General features: G+C 40.3%; 1 protein-coding gene across 3 annotated transcripts in view; it reads right to left on the bottom strand.

The window, feature by feature from the left end:
* Nucleotides 1-8451, bottom strand: part of LOC136877141 (golgin subfamily A member 7) — a 64916-nt gene extending 56465 nt beyond the window's left edge. The window contains exons 1-2 of one of the 3 annotated variants that reach the window (XM_067150952.2): nucleotides 8265-8451; nucleotides 7427-7579 (exon numbers count right to left, since the gene is read on the bottom strand). In XM_067150952.2, the coding sequence (XP_067007053.1) occupies nucleotides 7427-7579; nucleotides 8265-8273 (162 nt within the window). In that variant the 5' untranslated portion in view covers nucleotides 8274-8451. Of the gene's footprint in view, nucleotides 1-7426; nucleotides 7580-7701; nucleotides 7764-7997; nucleotides 8070-8264 lie in introns of those variants that run through there. The other 2 variants (XM_067150953.2, XM_067150954.2) reach the window with 2 other exon arrangements.
* Nucleotides 8452-22230: the final 13779 nt, after the last annotated feature.

The following is a 22230-nucleotide window of genomic DNA, read 5'->3' as shown; positions in this document are numbered from 1 at the left end:
ACAATTACAAGAGCAATATGGCTTTTGAAATGGAAAAATCAACACTAGACCCAATCTTCAGCATGGAAAGAAACATTGGGAATACAGAAGAGATTTTAAAGAGCTGTACAGCAGTGTGTCCAGAGCAAAGGTATGGAAAGTAATGGAACATAAAAGATTTGGAAAACAAATGATGGAATGTGTGCAAGCGATGTATAAAAATTTTTGCAACAGTGTTGGGACACATGGAAAGAACAGAGTAGTTTTGGAGTCAAATTGGACTACAATAAGGAAGTATGCTGTCATCACTATTATTCACAATGGTTATGGATGAAATTGTGAAGGAGACAAAGGTAGAATATGGGGGCAGGGAGCTGAAGGTAATGCTGTTTGCAGATGATATTGTAGTGTAGGGAGCAAACAGAGAGGAAGTGCAATGGTTGAGTGAGATTACTGACAATTATGGAATTAAAATCAGGATGGAAAAGAGTAAGACAGTGGTGTTGACTAGAGGAGACAGGTAAGGGAAAGGAATGACAAAAAAAAAAACTTGAAATTGTGGAAAGCTTCAAGTACTTGGGAAGCAAATTGATGCAATATACAGGGCTCGACATGAAGATCAGTAAAAGGATTCACCAGTTCACCAGGGAAATGCATTTTACCAGAAAATGAGAAACCTGGTGTGGAGGAAAGAAGTATCAATGAAGTGTAAAGAGTGCTGTATACAACTTGCTACTGCCCAATGCTGACATGCAGCAGAGACTTGGACACTGGAAAAAAGACAGAATAAAATCCAGGCCAGTGAAATGAAATTTTTAAGTAGTATGATAGGAAATACACGAAAGGACAAAGTAAGAAATGAGGACATCAAGAAGGAAATCAGAGTGGAAAAGCCTTACAACAGAACACAGAGGGATAAACTTACCATATTTTCTCACATAATTAATGCCCTTGCATAATTTATGCATCCCAATATTTTTGGGTCCAAAGTGGAGAAAAATAAATGTTGACGTATATGACATCCACTTCTTCGAACATCCATCACGCAGCTCCACACGAGTTTTTAAATAAAAGTCTCAACTACTCAGGTATCAGCCTTCCTACTGCAAAACTGGGCATTCTAAATACTTGGCAATATACGGTTATCAGCCGGTAGGAAATACCACTGCACTAGTTCAGTGAGTGAATCAGCATAGAAGCGACTAGTGACGCTCTATTCCAGACTGGTACAAACTTATTTTACGAGTATTTCAGGAATGAGACACGCTCTTTCTGTGATTTCCAAATTGTTTGTTAGTCCACAGTGAGCAGGGAATTTGAATAATACTGCATCAAATAAACTCGCATTGATCAGTTTACGCCAAAACATACAGGTATAGGGCAGCAGGCCGCAAATATGCAGTGTCTGAATGCAACATGCGCTAACGCGGTAACAGAGAAGTGCACTTCTAGCGACTAACAAGTCTTGCAAAGTATTTCACGAGCCAAAAGACGGAAAGTTTCCGAAAGTAGAGAAGGAGTTGCTTAAATATATGATTTTGTTATGCAATGTTGGATATGCCGTTTCTCACGAAATGCTGTATTTTAAAGAACGAGAAATAGCTGCTGCACATAGAATCAGTATCTCGGATTTGAAGGTTAGCCGAAGTGGTACAATTACTTTTATGAAGAGAAAGGAAGACAAAGAACAACATTATGCCAAAAAAATCCCAAATGATTTCAACCAAAAAGAAATTGATTTTCATCGCTTTGTCATTGAGACTACTACCAACTATCAATATGGACCATAATGAAATTCATAACTTATGATTGTCATTGAGAAGCGTAAAGTGAAGGAATATTTGCTCTCCTAAATAGGAACTGAAGGTCAGACGCCATTCAGTTTCCATATGCCACAAAGTCAAACAATCGATAAGGGGACATCAAGTGTTACTGTACGCACTACCGGAAGCGAAAACAATGTGCTGCAATGTTTGCTGTAACAGGTGATGGCAGAAAGCTTGCACCTTACGTTGTTCTAAAATAGAAATCAATGCCTGAAGTAAAATTTGCGCGAGGGATCCACGTTCGTACCCAAGAAAAAGGATGGACGGACACGTCACTCGTACAAGATTGGATACAAGGAGTTTGGGGAAATATAGCAGGGTCCCTCCTTCGATGCCCGGCCCTTCTTGTGTTGGACAGTTTTCTTTTTTTGCCGGTATGTCATGATTATGCACTTACATGAATTGTACTTTTATGAGTTCATGTTTATTTCACTTGAGGTCGTATTGCCAGTTCGTAATGGGAAGAATATTTTCCAGTGTCGATGCTTCAAACCCATGTGTCCTACTTACCTGATGTACCCTACCCTACCTGACTTTTCCAAAAAAAAGAAAGTCACGTCGGAATTTTACGCCAAATGACGATAACCAAAGACGAGTTGAACCAATTGTGTGTATATTATATTTGGTGTATCTTTAAAATGTAAATGAATTGTAATTTTTTTTAATATCTGAATTCCTTGAATAATCTACGCATCCGAAGTTTTTACCTGTATTTTTCGTCAAAAAAGTGTGTTAATTATGCAAGAAAATACGGTAGATGGTATAGGCATGTCAAGAGGATGGAAGAGGGAAGGATGCTGAAGCAGATGACGAAGACTCAGATAGAAGGAGAGAGGGCAAGGAGGAGACCCAGTCTAAGGCATTGAAAATGATCAAGAATAGAATAATTCAAAGAAACCTAGATTGGAATACAGTTAAGGAGGAATAATGGTGGTCGGATGGTGGAAGAAGGTAAGATGCCATAAACTGCCATGTCTGTACGTGGACCGAAAATATAACAAATTAAAAATCATCCAGAATTATCGAACACTAGCTATAAACATGCATTATGTACATAATATTAATTACCTAGAATACTGGATGTACTCCAACACAGAGGTCCGTAGGATATTATCGAATTTTTTTGTGGCAGCATGTTAGTGCAAAAATGGCATAAGAGTCTTTCCACACAGAAGTTATTATGCCAATCAAAGCCCTTATATGAGATAGTTTTGAAGATGACCAGCCTTTGATTCTACATGTTCTAGAAGGTGTTACCTCTTTCCATTTGTTTCCCTAAATTACTGTTTCCCGGTGAATTAGTCAAAATTTTGGCATGAAAAAGAAAGTGAAAAGTACTCTGTAGGCTCTGTCACCATGTCAAAATATGAATGTAAAATTGATCCTTGATTAATATTATATATCAGAATGGTACTTGAAGGTCCTGGGTCCAAGTTACTCACGTCAATCCTTTTGTCAGCTGTTTGGTTCTCTGGGGTACTTGAGACGCTCTTGCACAGAGAAGATTCACTACTTGAATTTCTGTCTTCAGACTCTTCAAATAAGAAATCATCATCTATATCCATAGAGTCTGAAACTGAAGCAATCTGTTGCTCACTGACTCTCTTCTTACTAACCATATAGCAAAATAGCTAATCACAAAAAGCCGGTCTCAAAACTCGCGACGCACACCTGACTGAATACGATAGCCTCTCACAGCCTGTAAAAAGCTATGAGGGAGATAACACAACTCTATTCAAGGAGTCTCTTTCCAGCAAGACCTATAAGTGTTGTTTACTGCTATCCGTTGAGTTTTTTTATTACTATGTTCGCAGGTGACACTGGATCACTGACCATTTAATATATTATATTCCACTTGCAGGCGACCTGTTATGGGATTTAATATACCGGTATTAAATTCCAATGTAGTCCCACCAACCCACCCCTAGAAATATATTTACTTTATAGAAAAACATCAGAAACAAAGCATCATCCGACATTAATAACCAATACCATTGGCTGAAATTTATTAAATATGGCAACACTCCCAGAATTCAACAAAGGTAGATGCCATTACAAACTACAAAACAATAAAAACTTCTAAACAATGTCTTGGGTGTTATGCCACTTGTCTGATACAAAACCTCCACAGGGGCACACTCTCTTTGAGAGGCTCTGTTTTGCACGCCTGATATGTTGGATTAATGAATTCTGTTTCTAGCCAGGACGTGCTCAGTCCGATAAGCAAATAGTGCTTCAGAAAAAGTTGGTAGAATTTTGTAAACAACCAAGTAAAGCCCTAGCAACAACAGAGCATCGCCTTCCATGCCATATGTATGCTGCCACAGCACACCCTAGCACTGCAGGTTGAGGTGGAGATTATTGTTTAAGAGGAAGTCCAACCGAGTAACCTTCCTCTATTAATACTAATCGGAGCGAAAAATTGGAAGGAGGTTGACACTTTGAAAAGTTAAGGTATCAGCCAAAGAAAGGCAAGAGCCATGAACGGCATGAAAACAAAAGACTCCTTAGGCCTCGAATAAGCCTACTCTAAAGGGCCCCATACACGCGCAGACTTCTGGAATACTTACCTGCACGGACTTGCCTCCGGGAGGTAAGTCGGAAATATGCAGTTGCCCACACACGCTCAGACTAAATGACTATTTACCGAGGAAGTTGAATACGGTACGTCACGCTCAGCTGTTTTCTGTTTAAGATTATGGGCTTCGGATGGTTGAAAAATGTATGCGGATCGAAATTAATTAGATACCGGTAGTCGGTATAGAAGATGAGTTGTTATCTGGACACAATTTAGCGCTCTGCACGAAAAAGACGCGCAAAAATAAATTTCAGTTTTCATATTTGTACGTTACCACATTTACATTTTCTGCCGCAACTCTGAGATGGCGCTTTCGTCGCAAAGTCTCCGGCTGAATTCAAGCAGCGCTAGAATGTCAGAGACTTGCCTGCAGACTTTTTGTCGGCAGACTTATCGGCCATACACACAGAGACATGTCTGAAGAGACTGGTTTGTGCAGACTTACCTCCGACTAAGTCTGCGCGTGTATGGGGCCCTTAATACCGGTGGGGTTGGAAAAGAACAAGAGCTGACCAAGGGAAGACGGATATGATGGATGAAAGTGAGAAACCTGGCATAAGTGGAAGCAATGCCAGGACTCGGCTAAAGGCTCTGTCGTCACCAACACACACTCCTAAGTTCAGAACCTCTGGGGCCCCTCTTAGACGCCTCTTACAACAGGCAGGGAATACCGTGGGTGTTTCTCTACCGCTCATATTCCCTACTATTCCCGACTTCTACTGTCTATGTTGTATACACACTCTGGGAAAATGAAAAAAGAACACCATAAATTCGTCAACCCAGCAGAGAGACAATTTCATTGACACACTCTTGAGGACGTATACAACACATGATCACACCAACAGAGCCATAAGCATCCGAGTACAGTCGACAGGGTGTGTGCAATGTCAGGACTAGTACCGTGTATACCCTATTTTTTGCAGCAATGCAGGCTGCAATTCTCCCATTGAGACGATCGTAGAGGTGACAAATGTAGTCTTGCGGAATGGCCTGCCATGCAATTTCCACCTGGTGCCTCAAATGGGCCAGATTTCCTGCCAGTCGTGCAGACTGCGCAAGATGAAGTTTCATTAAGTCCCAAACATGTTCAATGGGAGACGGATCTGGGGATCGTGCTGGCCAGGGTAGTTGACGTACACCCTGGAAAGCACGTTGGGTGGCACGAAATACATGTGGACGTGCATTGTCGTGTTGGAAAAGCACATTGCCTTGTTGGTGCATGAATGGTAGCACAATGGGTTGAATGATGGTTTGGATGTACTGTGCACTGTTCGATGCTCCCTCGACAATCACCAGAGGAAAACAGACAAATCTTCATTCGTCCTTCCATAATCGCCTATCGCGACACTGCTGGAGGCAGGCTGCACGATGTTGGGGCGTAACCGGAAGACACCCTAACAGCACACAGGATTGTAGCCCTGCTTCACAGACGCGGTTGCGAATGGTCGTCACCGATACCCTTGAAGCAAGAGTGTCCCCAATTTGTTATGAAGTCGCAGTGCGGCCCAATACGGCACATCGTAAGATGTGATGGTCTTGGCGTGCATCTGTGCATTGCCGCTTTCCAGGCCCAGGCCAACAAGCATGTGAACATTCTGCTGACCTCTGGCGACAACATCGATGCACTGTGGAGACCTCTTTCGCCCCACGTGTTGCACAATTCAGCGGTACGACCACCTGGCCTCCCGCAGGCCCACTACATGCCCTCGATCACACTCCGTCAATTGCACAAACAGTTCACATACACGCTATCGCGGCATCCTAACAATGTTGCAGGCACAGATCGAGCTTTGTATGCCACAGCAACCTGGCTGCCACTGGCTCTAGTGGTGACCAAACGGTTGTGCAGCTTGCAACATTCCACGGCTGATAATGCAGTCCTGGTGGATCCGCAGCGCTGTGCGTTTGATCATTGCATGCACTGCCCTCTCGTAGTGTCCTGTGCAAGTATGGCCGGCCTTATTCACTTGCACCAAGGCATTCTTTTTTCAGTTTCTGGGAGTGTACATATATACATACATACCTTTAAAGCTTTGTTGTACATTCCTTAAAAACAAATACTGGTCAATGAGATGAAATTCGAAGACCTTGGTGGAATTACTGACTGTGTTATGCATATTGTTATTGAAATTGAAGTTTCTTTAGTTTTCCACTGTTAAGATTAAGAAGCAATTGCTATTTTCTTGTGATCTTGTGTGTGTGTGTGTGTGTGTGTGTGTGTGTGTGTGTGTGTGTGTTCTTTTGTGCGTGTGTTTTCTTGGGCTAATTACCAAGCTTAAATCCATACCTGAGAAGCAAACGTGCTTATTTACAATTTGTTAATTTTACACTATAAGTTGAAATCAGTAATTGACTGCAAGTTTTTGCCAATTGCTCGTTATATAAATACAGTAGAATTGTAAACCATCTTTATTCCATAAATTCACTTGATTATACCATTATACTGACCACAAAACTATCTAAAATCACAAAAAATGGATATACGCCCTTTTGCCTTTCAGATAAGAAATTATTTCTCTCTTATTTTAAGAACATGAAGAAATCAACATCAGCAAATCCATCCTTAGTAATCATGCACCAGCCATTGACATAACTTTTGGTAATATGTAATACAAATCAAACTCATCAAGTCTTTTATGTCCTCAATGCACTGTTCATCACCCTCACCAGGTGATTTACACGCCTACCTACTTGAAAGCAAGTCATCAACTATCATGTTGACCTCCTTTCTACTAGGAAATGTACATTCATCCCTCTCTCTTTAGAGATAGTATTAACATTAAATCTATTGTTTTTTTTACCAAGTTCAACAACACTATCTGTACGAGAATAATGACCCTCAATGCAACAACTAAGCAAGATTAATGAGATATGGTGTGGCAAAATTAAATGATATTGAACAATGAAATATAAATTAGATTTCATAAAAACATGTAATGCACATCCCTACAATAAGTACAGTTTGCAATATATTGCACATCATACAGCGAACTAAACTTTTGTCAACAAGAAATTTTTAATCTAGGCTTTAGTGAACTCTTACCCGATCTTCCAGCTCAGCTGGAAAGCGTGTCTGGAATTTCACCAGTGTTCCTTCATTATAATCCCTCTGAACAAATACCTTCAAACACTGATTACTGGGATTGACTGCTCGAGCGGCAGACATATCTTCCAACGGCGTTGTGCTCGAGTGATTCTATGCCAAATTTTAAAAAAGAAGATTGTATATTAATGTCTGTATTGACTAATACACAGTACACAGGCAACACCAGAAAGTAAGAAACACACAAAACATTTATGGGAAAGAAAAAGACATACAGTAGCCTATATGAAACACAAACAGGAAGTGACAACAGTTTCATTCTAGGTTATACACGTATATAGGAAGACTTAACACTAATGGCATGTTCATAAGCAATGGGGTGGATTCAAATTAGTAATCTGAGGTCTAGTGTAAGTAAAATCTCATGCCAAGGCCAAAAAATGAAGACAACTAAACAGTAATGTAAATGTCACTAAGAAGAAATACTAATGTGGGATATGGTCGTACAAGAGTATTTTTAAATGGACTATGTTGTGCTGTTACGATCACTGAATGTGTGTTCAAATTTTACCTGCTTCTCAGGAGCCACCAATTTAACATTTTTTGTAGTTGGTGAAGTTGGGCTCGTCGGAGATGTTGACTTGATCGCTGATTTTTGTGCTGATGGCCGTTGAGCCATTCTAACATATTAAGTTACACAAGAGGGTAGCTTACTGAAACACTTCAAGTAGTGTCTAGAAAGGAATAATAAGGGATGTATAAAATCCAATGAAGATGGCATAGGTTAGGAAAGGCACTTTCTGGATTAATGTAATTTATTCAACTTAAATATTCTTACCATAGGCATGGCCTTTTCTCCTTTCTTACGACAAATCTTGACGCCGTTTATTAACTTCCTAGGCAGTGAAAATACACCAGGTATCGGTGACAAATTAAGTAGAAATATCCTGTATCACAGACAAAAAGCTTCAGAGGCTTCAAAACTGACAAGATTGACAAGCGCCAGAAAGCGCTACTGTACTGCTACTGAGCGCAACGTAGTGATGGGCGATATTTCACGAACTGTGATTTCACTGTTATCTAAAAATAACAAATAAGAACTGTTACTTCCCACGCTGTAGCTGTGATCCACCGCCGTCTCGATTCTCCTATACTGCCTGCTCTATGCGAGCCTTTTTGCGACTACGCTGCGACAACATTTCTCCGCTAGATGGCAGACATAGACGCACAATGTTCTAAACTTATTCTAATGACGACAGCCTACAAAACAATATGCAGTATGGTCATATGTTCACTGAAGCTCGTAAATTACATCAATAATATTAAGTATCGGCAATATTACATGTATGAAGTCGCAGTTGGCCTCTTCATGCACAATTCAAAGATTTGCCTGGACGAAGGCTTGGCGTGGTACCGAACTTTTTGTGTTCTTGCCAACGCAATATCAAATAACAGAGGTCTTACGAACTTGGTTAGGATAATATCACTAACAGTTTGCTGATGTTATTTGACTTCACACTGTAACAAAACACATTCTGAAAGGTTTTTTTTTTTTTTTTTTGCTATTTGTTTTACGTCGCATCGACACGGACAGGTATTACGGCGATGATGGGATAGAAAAGGCCTAGGAATTGGAAGGAAGCGGCCGTGGCCTTAATTAAGGTACAGCCCGAGCATTTGCCTGGTGTGAAAATGGGGTACCACGGAAAACCATCACCAGGGCTGCTGACAGTGGGGTTCGAACGCACTATCTCCAAGATGAAAACCCACAGCTGCGCCCTCCTAACCGCACGGCCAACTCACCCGGTATTCCGAAAGGGAAGACGTTGCAAGTCCTCGTATTACGCTCGTACGTCTGAAGGACTTCGACAATAGGGCACAGCAGCTTAAACGAACTCCTGCAGATGCTTCACCAGAGCAACAAAATAAGGTTTCGGGTATCGAATTCCTCCTTTGTCCTGATGCATAATCAGTTCCATTTAGCGGTGTCGAAGCTCCAAGCAGTGAGATGTTGCTGACACAAATGTCACAATCCATCCTCTCTTCAACAACACGAACCTAGTACCGGCAAATTAGGATTCGATTTCCTGTTTTTAGTTTGGTTGGAATATTATCGTTTGGATATCTGAGGTCGCCCAAAATGTCTAAACATGAATACGTTTGTTTTGTGATTGTCCGTCACAATTCTTATCACAAGGAATCCACTATCCTCCACGGCTTTAATCACTTTATGAAAAAAATCCGCAGCCTCTTCTGTCATTCGACCGGGTCAGGAATGGAATGAATGAAGCCCCATCTAGCAGCGAGGATAGGAATTGTGCCGGCTACCGAATCCTGTCGCACTCCTCCGGGGAAATGATTAATGAATGACAGATGAAATGAAATGATATTCGAGAGTGTTCCTGGAATGAATATGACAGGAAAAACCGGAGTATCCGGAGAAAAACCTGTCCCGCCTCCGCTTTGTTCAGCACAAATCTCACATGGAGTGATCGGGTTTGAACCACAGAACCCACCTCTGAGAGGCCGGCGCGCTGCCGCCTGAGCCGCGGAGGCTCCATCACCTTCTGAAATAAGGTGTAAAGGCACAGATACGAGCGTAATCTGAAGCTATCCAATTACTTCCTTTATTAGGTCCTTGCCTGGATAAAGCCGACAGCCGCTTTTCTCTTAATTCCCTTCTAGACGGTATTTCATTGAGTCTTATCTTTTCTGGCTGCGAACCACCTTGCCGAGATTGGCAAAATGGTACACAACAATTGAATATTTCGGGGAACAGTTTTAGTTCTGCGAAAAACATACCTTGCACAAACGGAAAGAAACAAGTACCAACACCTTAAAATCACTTTTGAAATGTCTATAAGCATAACCTGATTAATTCATTTAACAGTTCTATACAAAATATCTCTTGTACGAACGGAAGTGACCAGACACGTTTACTTATTGTACGAAATAACTCAGGTTTTCACTCACATTCATGCACCAATAACACAGTACTACACCCACACTGATAGCGAAGATTGTGCATCTACTGCTGCACTCTTACGGCGACTTGGAGAAATATTGGTAGTCGCGCCTTCCTGTGTTAAACTAGTGGCATAGAACAGGCAGTATAGGAGGATCGAGACGGCGGTGCTGTGATCAGACGAGATTTCAAGGTTTCACGCCAATATGATAATAGCGCGTCGAGCGTCTTCGTGAATGTTACCACTCAAGTACCGGTTTCTTCAACGAATGTTAAGTGTTAACTCAGCTGTCCAGGAGACTTAACACATAATTTAACAAAATGGTCGTCTAATCAAGAATTGCTTACAGAAATAACAAGAGTCTCCATTCTTCTTCTTCTTCTTCTTCTTCTTCTTCTTCTTCTTCTTCTTCTTCTTCTTCTTCTCTTCTTTTTTTCTAGCCTATTTCAATCCACTGCTGGATATAGGCCTCTTCCATGTGCTTCCATCGTCTTCGGTCTTGAGCCACTTGGAACCAGCGTGTTCCAGCCAACAGCTTTATGTCGTCGAGCCATCTCTTCAGGGGTCTTCCAATGCCTCTCTTGTGTCCCCATGGTCTCCAGTGAACAATCCTAGAGGTCCACCTGTTGTAGTCTTGTCGAGCTACGTGTCCTACCCATTGCCATTTTAGTCTTGCTACTATCTCTAGGATGTCTGTTACATTAGTTCTTCTCCTGATGTCCTCTGAACGGATCTTATCCCTAAGGCTGATCCCTAGCATCTGTCGCTCCATGGCTCGTTGTGTTCGCTGAAGCTTGCGAGCACTTTCCTTCGTCAGAGTCATCGTTTCCAGACCGTAAGTTGTAACTGGCAGCACGCACGTATTATAAACCTTGGTCTTCAGGTTAATTGGAACATCCTTGTTGGTGAGGATGAATCTTAGTTTTCGGAATGCAGTCCAACTCATACCTATTCTGCGAGGAATTTCTGCACGTTGGTTGTCTTTTCCAAGTTTTATCTTGTGTCCAAGATAAATGTACTCATCGACAGCTTCTATATATTGGTTTCCCATTTTAAGTGGTCGACTCTCTGGGCTTAGTATTTTCGTTTTATTAATGTTCATTTCCAAACCAATCTTAGCAGAAGCAGTTTTTAATTCTTGGATCATGCTTTCTAGCTCATCTAGATTTTCACTTATGAGCACAATGTCATCGGCAAAACGCAGGTGGTTCAAATATAACCCGTTTATTTTTATTCCTTTATTATCCCAATGAAGGTTTTTGAATACATCTTCCAAGGCAAGGGTAAACAGCTTTGGAGAGATTGTGTCACCTTGTCGAACTCCTTTGCCAACTGGAATTTTATTGGTGATGAGGTCTTCGTCCACTCTGACTACCATTGTTGCTTGATCATAAATGTTTTCCAAAAGCTTTATATACCTTGAGTTTATCATGGCATTTTGAAGTGTTTTCATGATTGCCCAGATCTCCCTGAGTCAAAAGCTTTTTTATAATCAATGAAGGCCAGATGAATCTTGATGTTGTACTCAGTGGTTTTCTCAAGAAGAAGACGAATAGCCTGGATGTGTTCAACAGTTGAGAAACCTTTACGAAATCCCGCTTGCTCGGCAGGTTGATAAAAATTCAGTTCTCTTGTGAGGCGGTTGATTACAATTTTAGTCAGGAGCTTGTAAAGGTGTGATAACAAACTCACAGGACGATAGTTCTCTAAATTTTCCTTATCACCTTTCTTGAAGAGAAGTATCACTTCAGCATTTTTCTAATTTTCTGGTATTCTTCCAGAGTTAATACACTTGTTCATGAGTATTCCCACGGCTTCTAGCAGATCTCTTCCACCTAATTTCAGCATTTCATTCGTTATTTTATCCTCCCCACGGGATTTTTATTCCTTAGTTGTTTAAGAGCATTTTCAATCTCAGCAGTGGTTACTTCCGGTGTTACTTCATGTGTATAATTCTGGGCTAGTTGTTCATCACCGGATGGTTTATTAATGGTTGATGTATACAGCTTGTAGTAGAAATCTCTAATAACTTCAGTAATCTTTTGCCTATCTATGACTATTTCTCCATTTTGGTTCTTAAGTTTTGTAATTTTTGGTCTTCCTGTAGACATGCTGTTCTTTAAAATCTTCATGTTTTTATTTTCTTCAATTGTCTGCATGATCATGTTATTATTAAATTTCCTTAGATCTTTTCTTATTTCCTTGCGAATGGTCTTGTTAAGATTTTTGTTTTCTGCTGTATCCCTGCCCATTGTCTTCCTGTCCTTAATGAGCTGCATGGTATTGAGTGAAAGTCGGCTCTTCTTATTAGTTTTCTTCAATGGGATCTCCTTTGCTGCATTTTGAATACTGACTGTAATTTTCTCATTAAGTTCGTTCACGTCCAAGTATTTCAAATCTTCTGTTGGGTTAAGTTTTTTGGTAAGAGCTTGTTGAAATGATGATTGATGTGTTTCTAAGTCCTCTACTCTTGGAAAAGTGTACCCCCTTGTCATTTTGGACCGTTCAAGTTTGAGGTCAAATGTAAAGGTTGCTCGAACTAGCCTATAGTCGCTTCCTGTATCAAATCTATTGAGAACAGTAACATCTGTACAATATTTCTTCTTGTTGGTCAGGATAAAATCTATCTCATTCTTGGTTTGTCCATCGGGGCTCTTCCATGTCCATTTTCGTTGGATGGGCTTTTTAAAGAAAGTATTCATGCAATAGAGATTTTCGGCTGTGAGATATTCTAGCAGTCTTTCTCCTCTTTCGTCTCGATAGCCTAGTCCATATGTACCAATGTTCTCTGGGTCTCCGATTTCCTTTTGACCCACTTTTGCATTGAAATCTCCAATGATGATACAGAGTTGTGTCTTTTCAGAATTTTTTATTGTTAAGTTCCTAATGAACTACATTCCTACTAAAACCGAATTATCTGGCAAATACAACCCAGGAAGTAAGAGGCTAATTATACACTATAACTACAGTTACTCTTAATAATAATGTTGTTCGCTTTACGTCCCACTAACTAGTTTTTTACTGTTTTCGGAGATGCCGAGGTTCCGAAATGTAGTCCCAAAGGAGTTCATTTACATACCAGTAAATCTACCGAAACGAGGCTGACGTATTTTGAGCACTCTCAAATATCACCGGACTGAGCCAGGATCGAACCTGCCACGTTGGAGTCAGAAGGCCAGTGCCTCAACCCGTCCTAGCCACTCAGCTTGGCACAGTTACTCTTGCCTCACTTGAATTGAAAATTTGCTCTCCTGTTTTTCATTGAATTAAGATGTTGGTAATATTGTGGGTGGTCTGGCATGGCGTAGAAAATAAATTACCCAGCAAGTTGGCCGCCCGGTTAGGGTCACGTAGTTGCGAGCTTGCATTCGTGGTATAGTGGGGTCGAACACCTCTGCCGGAAGCTCTGGAGATGGTTTTCCGCGGATTCCCATTTTTTTCACAGCACGCAAATGCTGTGGCTCTACCTTAATTCAAGCCACGGTCGCTTCCTTCCGACAAATAGCCTACAGTAGACACAATACGCGACACTACCGGATTTAGCCTAGTTAAAATGGGAGACAATTCGCAAGTGGCGCTCCTAGTGGCATGACCTGAAAATTCGCGCTAAATTCAAATATCAATGGAAATGTATATAATTGATAAATAAATTACGTCTAGAAAAAAAGTATTGCTAAAATATTAACTTCAAAGTTGCTAAAGCAATTCTGGATACATGAATGAAGAATTAGAATTATTTAACACGTTATTATTTAAAGACTGAAATTAGACATATAGTCAAGATGCGAAATGGACTGCTGTGAAAGGGCTTGATCTTTCATTTATGCATTACTTTTTTAGCTTTAGTATACCTGCCTGAACTTTCACAGCTAGATTTGTCTTTTTTTAAATTTAAAAACATTGTACATCACATTAGCACACTTGTCAAAAAGAATATTGGTACATTCCTTACACACATGATTCAATGAATTTACATTTAAGAGCTTTTAACTTGAAGCCTACTAACAGAAAGAAAATCTGTAAATGTATCCGCAAAAACATTCAAAATTTCCCTATAAGCAATATTTTCCATTACATTAGGGTAAAGCAAATTTGCATAATCATCACATTTCTTAAATCACCCATATTTTCTTCAGTGCTTGACAACGCATTACGGCATTCCAAATGGGCTAACTTGAAACACAACCAGCCACACATATATGCATGTGCATTTTCCTTAATTAAATCAAAACCCACAGGTCACACTTACAACAACACATCGGTATCGAAGGTTAACTGCTCCACTAATACAATAAAGTAAGCTTATTGTATTTTAAGCCAGTTAAAATATGGGTCGCACAGGTCAGAAGTTTAGGAAGTATGCCTTCTATAAAAATATATTTGTAACTGGAAGAATATATATGCAAACACAGTATTTACTTACATTTTCTTGTCACGAGGGAAACGGAAGAAAGACCGCGAAGCCTTCTACACTTCATAGTTATTGCAGCCAAACGCAGCACATAGCATTCCACTCATAGTGACAGGAGATATAAAGAAATGACACACGCTACTATTTACTTATGTCAACTTAATGCAAACGCATAAATAACCTCATAAACTTCACAAATAAATACACGTGCTCTTATGACAGAATCAGTAACTCTCAGGTCACTCCGCTAGACAGAGCTCTAATCGCTGTCCCTCGATATCTCGCAGAGTGTCGCGTATAGTCTCTAATGTATTTGCTTCCGACTCCTAGCCCTTTCATATTCCATCGTCGCCGTAAGACCTATCAGCGTCGGTGCGACGTAAGGCAAAAATTGTCAATTAAAAAAATGGAAATGATACTATCTTTGCGAGAGGAGAGAAAGTAGGAATGAAATGATCTCCGCAGAGTGGCGCAATCTAACGGGGACATTTGGATCTGTTTCTCGGTAGGGGACTTGCTACTCTCGTGCAAAAGCCTGAGACCGATACTGGCGAGCATGGTACCTGATGCTATATAGGCTTAGGCTCGTCCCTGCTGAGGTACATTGCGCCGCGCTGTCCGCTATGGAGTTGCCGTAGGAAACCAACCCCCCCCCCTGAGTTTGATTCGAAGCCAGCGGCGTTTATTGGTCAGTTACGAAGCATTAGTGCAGCGAACGATAAAAATGGTTGATTTTAGAATATATGTTAGCTTTATTAAACTAAAGCATTAGAAGAGAAGAGGACAAAAGACGTGTAAAGACATTGGGAGTTGTGCAACACTGCAACAATACCATGCACCGCCCCTAGTAGGAATAATACGTGGAGTTGACAAAGTTCTATCAGACGATGAAATTCTCCGTCATCTTAAATGTACGATCCGCGTCACATCGTCCAACACTTAAAGTCAAGTCTTTTCAATTGGGTGAAGTCACCTGTGTCCCTAGAGGCTCGATCAAAATTGTGTTTCGTTCTCAATTTTTTCCAAAGTATGTTTCCATATTTCAAGTCTATTTGCAAGTGCATCCATTTATTTTTCCCGCCGATGCGTACATTGCCGACAGGATCATCCAACTGGATCATCTGAATGTCAAAAATGCGCAGCGATGGTCCAATTCTACGAACTTGAAGGTCCTGAAAAGGACCACACATCTCCTTCTTGTTCGCTCTTTGACCGAGAGGACGTTTCCGACAGTTCGGTCTCATCTTATCACTGTTGCTTTCTTAGCACCACCCGGGGGACACGTGTAGGGCAGTGTAGTGGTTAAACCGACGGACGTGAAGCAACGTAGAAGAACATTCAGCAGAACCCCCAACTACCCATCCATCAAGATATTACGCACACTGAACATCAACGACTGAAATCAAGGAAACCACCCTGGCGTACAGCAATGGACCTTGAACGAAGCTCTTTTCATGTTAACAGTTCATGGAAAGCCCAGTGGGATCAGTCTTCAGTAGTGAACAAACATCTAGCTGAGAATCCTTCCAAACGAGTACAAGGATTTGATCTTCCAAGACGACAGTGGAGAATCATCAATCGAATAAAAACTGGACAAGGCAGATGTGGTTATCTGTTGTGCAAATGGGGTTGGACTAACTCTGCAGATTGTGATTGTGGTGTCTCTTCTCAGTCAATCCAGCACATTGTTGCTGACTGCCCAATTCGACCTTTCAAAGGAACGCTAATGGACATTCACCGGACATCGGATGAAGCAGTTGATTGGGTCAAAATGCTAGACCTAGAGTTATAGTATTGTACGGACTTGTGACTACGCACATTAATCCTGAACTATATGCATGTGTGTACATAGATTCCATATACGATAAATAAATAAATAAATAAATCTGAATGTCCAACTCATAAACAACAAATAGTAATTAAAAACTCATGTGTCAGGAGAACATTTCTTTTTCTGAGGCGTCTTCACGCATACTGCCACCGGAATTTAATGTCACTAATAATGTTCAACAATCCCCACCCCTTCCTACACTAAATATCTCTTTGCCTGCGGAAACACCTAGGAAGCGAAAATTGACTCAGGTGATCATGAGAGAGCCTACACCCATTCTACAGCCTGGTTATGTTATGACAGGTCTGGATATCTCAATATAATTATACCACCAGCTATGCCCAAGGATCCACACGTATATCCATCACAACCATCTACATCACCTGTGACGCCCGTTCCATCTACGTCAAGCCATGCTGAGTACCAGTACCCTGTACCACATCCAATGGTTAATACCAATGTACAGAGACAAACGGCACATTTGCAAAATAGTATCCATCCCATACTGATTCAACTGCAACATCATTAGAGAACCAACCCCACGTGACGCATGCTCTATTCCAACTCCGCGATAGTTTAAATACTGTGTTTACCTTAGAGGTTTCCAATACTACAGTGGAATGCTAGACCTATTATCGGTAAGACATATGAGTTAAAAATTTTGTTAGCAGAAACACGTCCTGAAATAATAGCATTGCAGGAAACTGGTTTTTCTCAGTGATTTCTCTCTTAAAGGTTTTAATATTGAACGCAATGATGGTATCGGTTATGGTGGCATAGCTATGTTCATACATTCAGTGATTCCATATACTTTAATGTCAATTTCGTATCACATTCCGCATACGTGTCATAGGTAATGTATATAATGAAATATATATTGTAAATATTTATTACCCGCTGGACATATATGTATATCACTCATTTTCAATGGATGCATTTTTCCAACATTTTTCTGATGCTGAAAAACTCCTTATTGTACCGTATCCAAGGGTAAATACCCTCTAAGACGATGCCTCCATTCCTGTATGAACATCCGACTAACTCGGGGTTGGACAGAGTGTGGATTGGTTGTCGGTTGGGTCAGGATAAAAAGTCGAAGTTCTACTCTAAAATATCAATCAATGACAGGAAATGGAGGTTAACACGAATGAGAAACAATCATAGGGGGTAAGATAGATTTATTGATAAATATCCTCGATCATATTACGAGAAAACAATTAAATCAAGAAAAAAATAATATGTCAAAATGAACTCAATATATAGAAAACAAATGGAAATTAAAACGTTACTTGAATGATAATACAAAATTTGAAATCAAAAATCGAGTTGAACAAAGAACATTATATACATCAAGACTGAACTTCTTCTTATAGTCCATTGTTTGTATTGTATGGCAACAAGTGTACGCAAACACTGACATGTGGCATTTCCGTATGGAGTTACACACTATCGCATCACAACGATACGGTTTCCAAATTTAAGTTAAAACGAGAGTCGCCGAAATACAGCCGTTAAATAAAAGTTACATTATAAAGAAAAGTTACGGCGAAAAGGAAAATAATTAAGACGCAATGGACGCTATGTAAGTTGTGCAAAATACTAGGGGCATATCCTATACTATATTTACAACAATTTAAATAATCAAACTAAACACATCTAAATACATCGGATATCGAGTAAAGTCTTAAATGCTACACAGATTCTAATGTGAATCAAGGTTCACTGCAAAAGATCTAGACAGAACTAGATAAACCATCAGTACTTCAGCACTCGGGCTGTTCCCTTTTAAAACAACGAGACAAGGTATACAATCACAAATAACAATGTAAAACATCATCCTGTAAGGGAAAAACATATAAATAACCCTTGATATCACGAAGAAAGCAATGGGCAACATTGCCTCCTTCTGCTGCATTTCAGCGCTCAACAGCGCGGTCATCCGTCATGTACTTCCGGGTTGAATACGAGCTGAAAAAAATGTTGACCTCAACACTATGCTAAAGTTTGGATTCTGTCTCCCGAGGCTGTCACAAGGAAGTATCAACTCATTCGCGCCTAGATAAACACAGGCCAGAAATCAGCTTGCCATGAGATAACGCCTTTCGCCGGCTACACGGAAACTCACGTATATTCATTCCTTCTTAGCATGCTTTTTACCATTGAATATCATCAGACTCAATAGTCTGGAATTATACTGTCCATTCTGATCACAATATACACTCAGAAGACACTTAGCAGGCACACACATCTGCACAATATTCTTTCTCTTGTCAGGCATACAATCAGCCTGCATCAATACATTATAATTCAGCATGCAATCTTTATCTCATTATTTCTCATAAATCCCATTGGCCTTCCACATTATGAGACTCAGTTCGTGTCATTTACAGACCATCAGGCAAACAGAATCCAACTTAACTCAAAGATCATATTTTAACAACGACGTTCTGCAGCTCCTTCAGTCACCTTCCGTAAAATCATGCGTCACGCAGAATATCTATACCTGTCTCTCTGAATAACCGAAATGAAATGAACTAATACGTATTGAACGTTGTATAAATATTAACCTGTCAATCTAGCCCTTCTAGCATATATATATATAAGGAAAACTCGGAATATCCTATACTAAGTAACATGCGTAAATAAACAACAACTAATCCTATCAATCCCTCATTTTCCCAATCATCTAATCATAAAGCAAAATGAAAATAAAATAAACATGCATTATTCTCGTATCCGAATCTAACATAGTAACAAATTAAAACAAACACATGCCGTCAGGCTTACTTTACATGAAGTTAAAAATTCTATCTACACTGCCCTAGTACCTTAACATAATTTACATATCATGCCATAAATAACACATGCATCTTAACTGAATTCCATCCGACGACTCTCGAGATACCAGGATAGCAGCTTACATCCCCGCTGATTGAGGGATTTACTCCATGTTAATCACAACATTAACATGTGCATGCATATCCATCATCTTGCTTGAAAATAATCCACTGGAACACCGAAGACTATGGTTGACAATATCTTCGCTGCTTAATGCTACGAGCCGAAATACCCTTTCTCTTTACAAGATCAGCTAAACACACTGATACATATATAATACACACTTCACTTAAAGGGTGAGAATACAGTTTTAAAAAGCAGCACACGGTTCGCCACGGAAGTTCCTCGCGAAACGCGCCCGTCGCGAAATAGTGAAACAATAGCACGTCTCCACTACACTTGCTACACATCGGTCACTAGGCACCGTCTTTATATATTGAAAGTAAACTCTGCCAAAATATACTATTCCAATTACTCAAGAACAGTAAAATCTTCCAACTGCACAATTTAAAATATCATTTAAAACCAGTTACTGTTACTGGAATAACACGATGTTAATCACGATCACCAATTCAGAGTTTGCGCTTCCGCACTCTCCAAGCATTTAACACAGAGTGACGCTCTCCAGAGCTTGGGTTACTGAGGAGGCTTCGGTGACGCCATTTCAATACTGGGGTTCCCGGGTGTCTGAACCAACCACCAATCAGAAAATGCGTCGTATATAATGACACAATATTCATTGTGATATATTTAAAAAACACAGCTCAAACACTAGCAAATCGCTTCTACCAATTTTTATATTACTTTTCCAAATATATCTGACTTCTGAAACTGTGGAAAACCGATTACCGACAGAAACTGACTTTAGCAACTGAGCACGTTGGTCATTCTGTAATTAAGATTTGGCGCGGTGTAGCCTCCATGTTTCCCAAGTCCTTAATTTCCCATTGGCTGAAATATCTTGCTTGGTCAGCATCTAATACACGTGTCGATCCTTGCCAACGCTTGGTTACGCCACCCTTTCTCACGGTCATACGAAAATATGAAGCAATGTCCAGCGACTCACTGTCTTGCTCAACATCCGGTATCAACTATCTCGGGATACGATGCTTTAACATGTTAGACTGTAACTTTTATGAATAAATTTTACATATTGGGTCAAATAATACTCTAATTATTATTATGGGCCGGCAGGATACGGCTCATCTTACTTGATGATTTCAATATACGAGTACATCATTCAGAATGGGGATGTAGTGTTGACACTTCTCAAGGTTCTCACCCTCTTCTTGTATCACAAGCCCATGACCTAGTTATCCTCAATGACAGGTCTCCGACTAGATTAACACCGCCTAGTTCCCCTCCTAGTACATTGGACTTATCATTATATCACTCCTAAATAGCCTCTGTAACTACATGGCGCACATTCTCAGACACTCATAATAGTGACCATTACCCTATTTTGATTACGTATGGTATAGGTCGGCCAGTTATTGACACCTCTCTTCCTGCCTCCACCACCTGAACTCGTTCCTTACGTAATTTTAATCGTAAATCGTTTACATCATTTATTATCCTCCAATTGGAGTCTATTCCTGACGGTGAGTTACATTATCATACCTCACTTAACATCCTCACAACGTAACTTGATATTCATCACCCCTTTAAATCTGGTCCTTACCGATATACAACTCATCCGCATAACTTAAAGTGGTTGGAAAATGAATGTCACCCTGATTATGTAGTGCCAGATTTGAATCCCCCCCCCGTCGCTTTCTCCTCCACAATTTGCTGTGCGTGTTGCGACCAATTGAGCGTAAAGAATTGGAGACGGTCCTTCGCCTGACGAACAAGTCAACTCCTGGTCCTGACTATTTCATATGGTATATTGCGTGCCTTCCCCCTACCTGCTACAACAGTGTTATTAAACTTATTTAATGATATTTTGAAGACTACAATTCCCCCCCCCCCCAGCATGGAATGACTTCTTTCTGCTTCCTATTCTAAACCGCGACTTCATCCTACTGACTCTAATAATTTTCGCGGCATAGTTCTTGGTTCATGCTTGATAAATTTAAAAAAAAATATTGCTCCAAAGGCTTATATGGGCTCTTGGGTGTTACTCGCTAATGCCCAAATATCAGCATGCTTATTTCAAAGGCCGTAGTGCTCAAGATGCTATAAATACGTTCATCATCGATATTTTATTAGCTAAATCCCGCAAGGATGGTACTTTTGCCCCTTTTTGTGGATATAAGAGGAGCATTTGATTCTGTACCCCTCCATTTGTTATGGAACATCCTTGCGCCGAAAGGCTCCCCTTCACATTTTCTACATATTTTACGCAATTAGCTAACATATCGGGACTTAATTATTAAGTCTATATGTCCTTCTCCGATGATTCGTCAAATATCCGTCGGAGTTCCTCAAGGTGATATCCTTAGTGGCTTATTATTTGCCTTATATATGAGTGACCTTGAACTTATTGTAACCCAATCTGCTCGTATTTTTGCATACGCAGACGACATAGTCATATATTGTTCTCATAAAGATATTGACACGTGCAGACAATGTCTATCCCGACTCATGGGTCAAGTTTCTACATGGCTTACTTTCCGAGGAGCAGAATTTTTTACCTCATAACCTTAGAGACGCACCAACACATAGGATATAACAACCCTAAACTCACTTGACGAAAATTATTAGAAAGTACGAAAAGAACTCCATTGGTGCCAGAAGTATTACCTTACAACTGTAT

This window comes from Anabrus simplex, chromosome 7, assembly GCF_040414725.1.
Source record: "Anabrus simplex isolate iqAnaSimp1 chromosome 7, ASM4041472v1, whole genome shotgun sequence".
Classification (NCBI taxonomy): Eukaryota; Metazoa; Arthropoda; class Insecta; order Orthoptera; family Tettigoniidae; genus Anabrus; species Anabrus simplex.
Note: the sequence above shows the minus strand (reverse complement) of the source record. Positions and strands in the feature narration are given on the sequence as shown.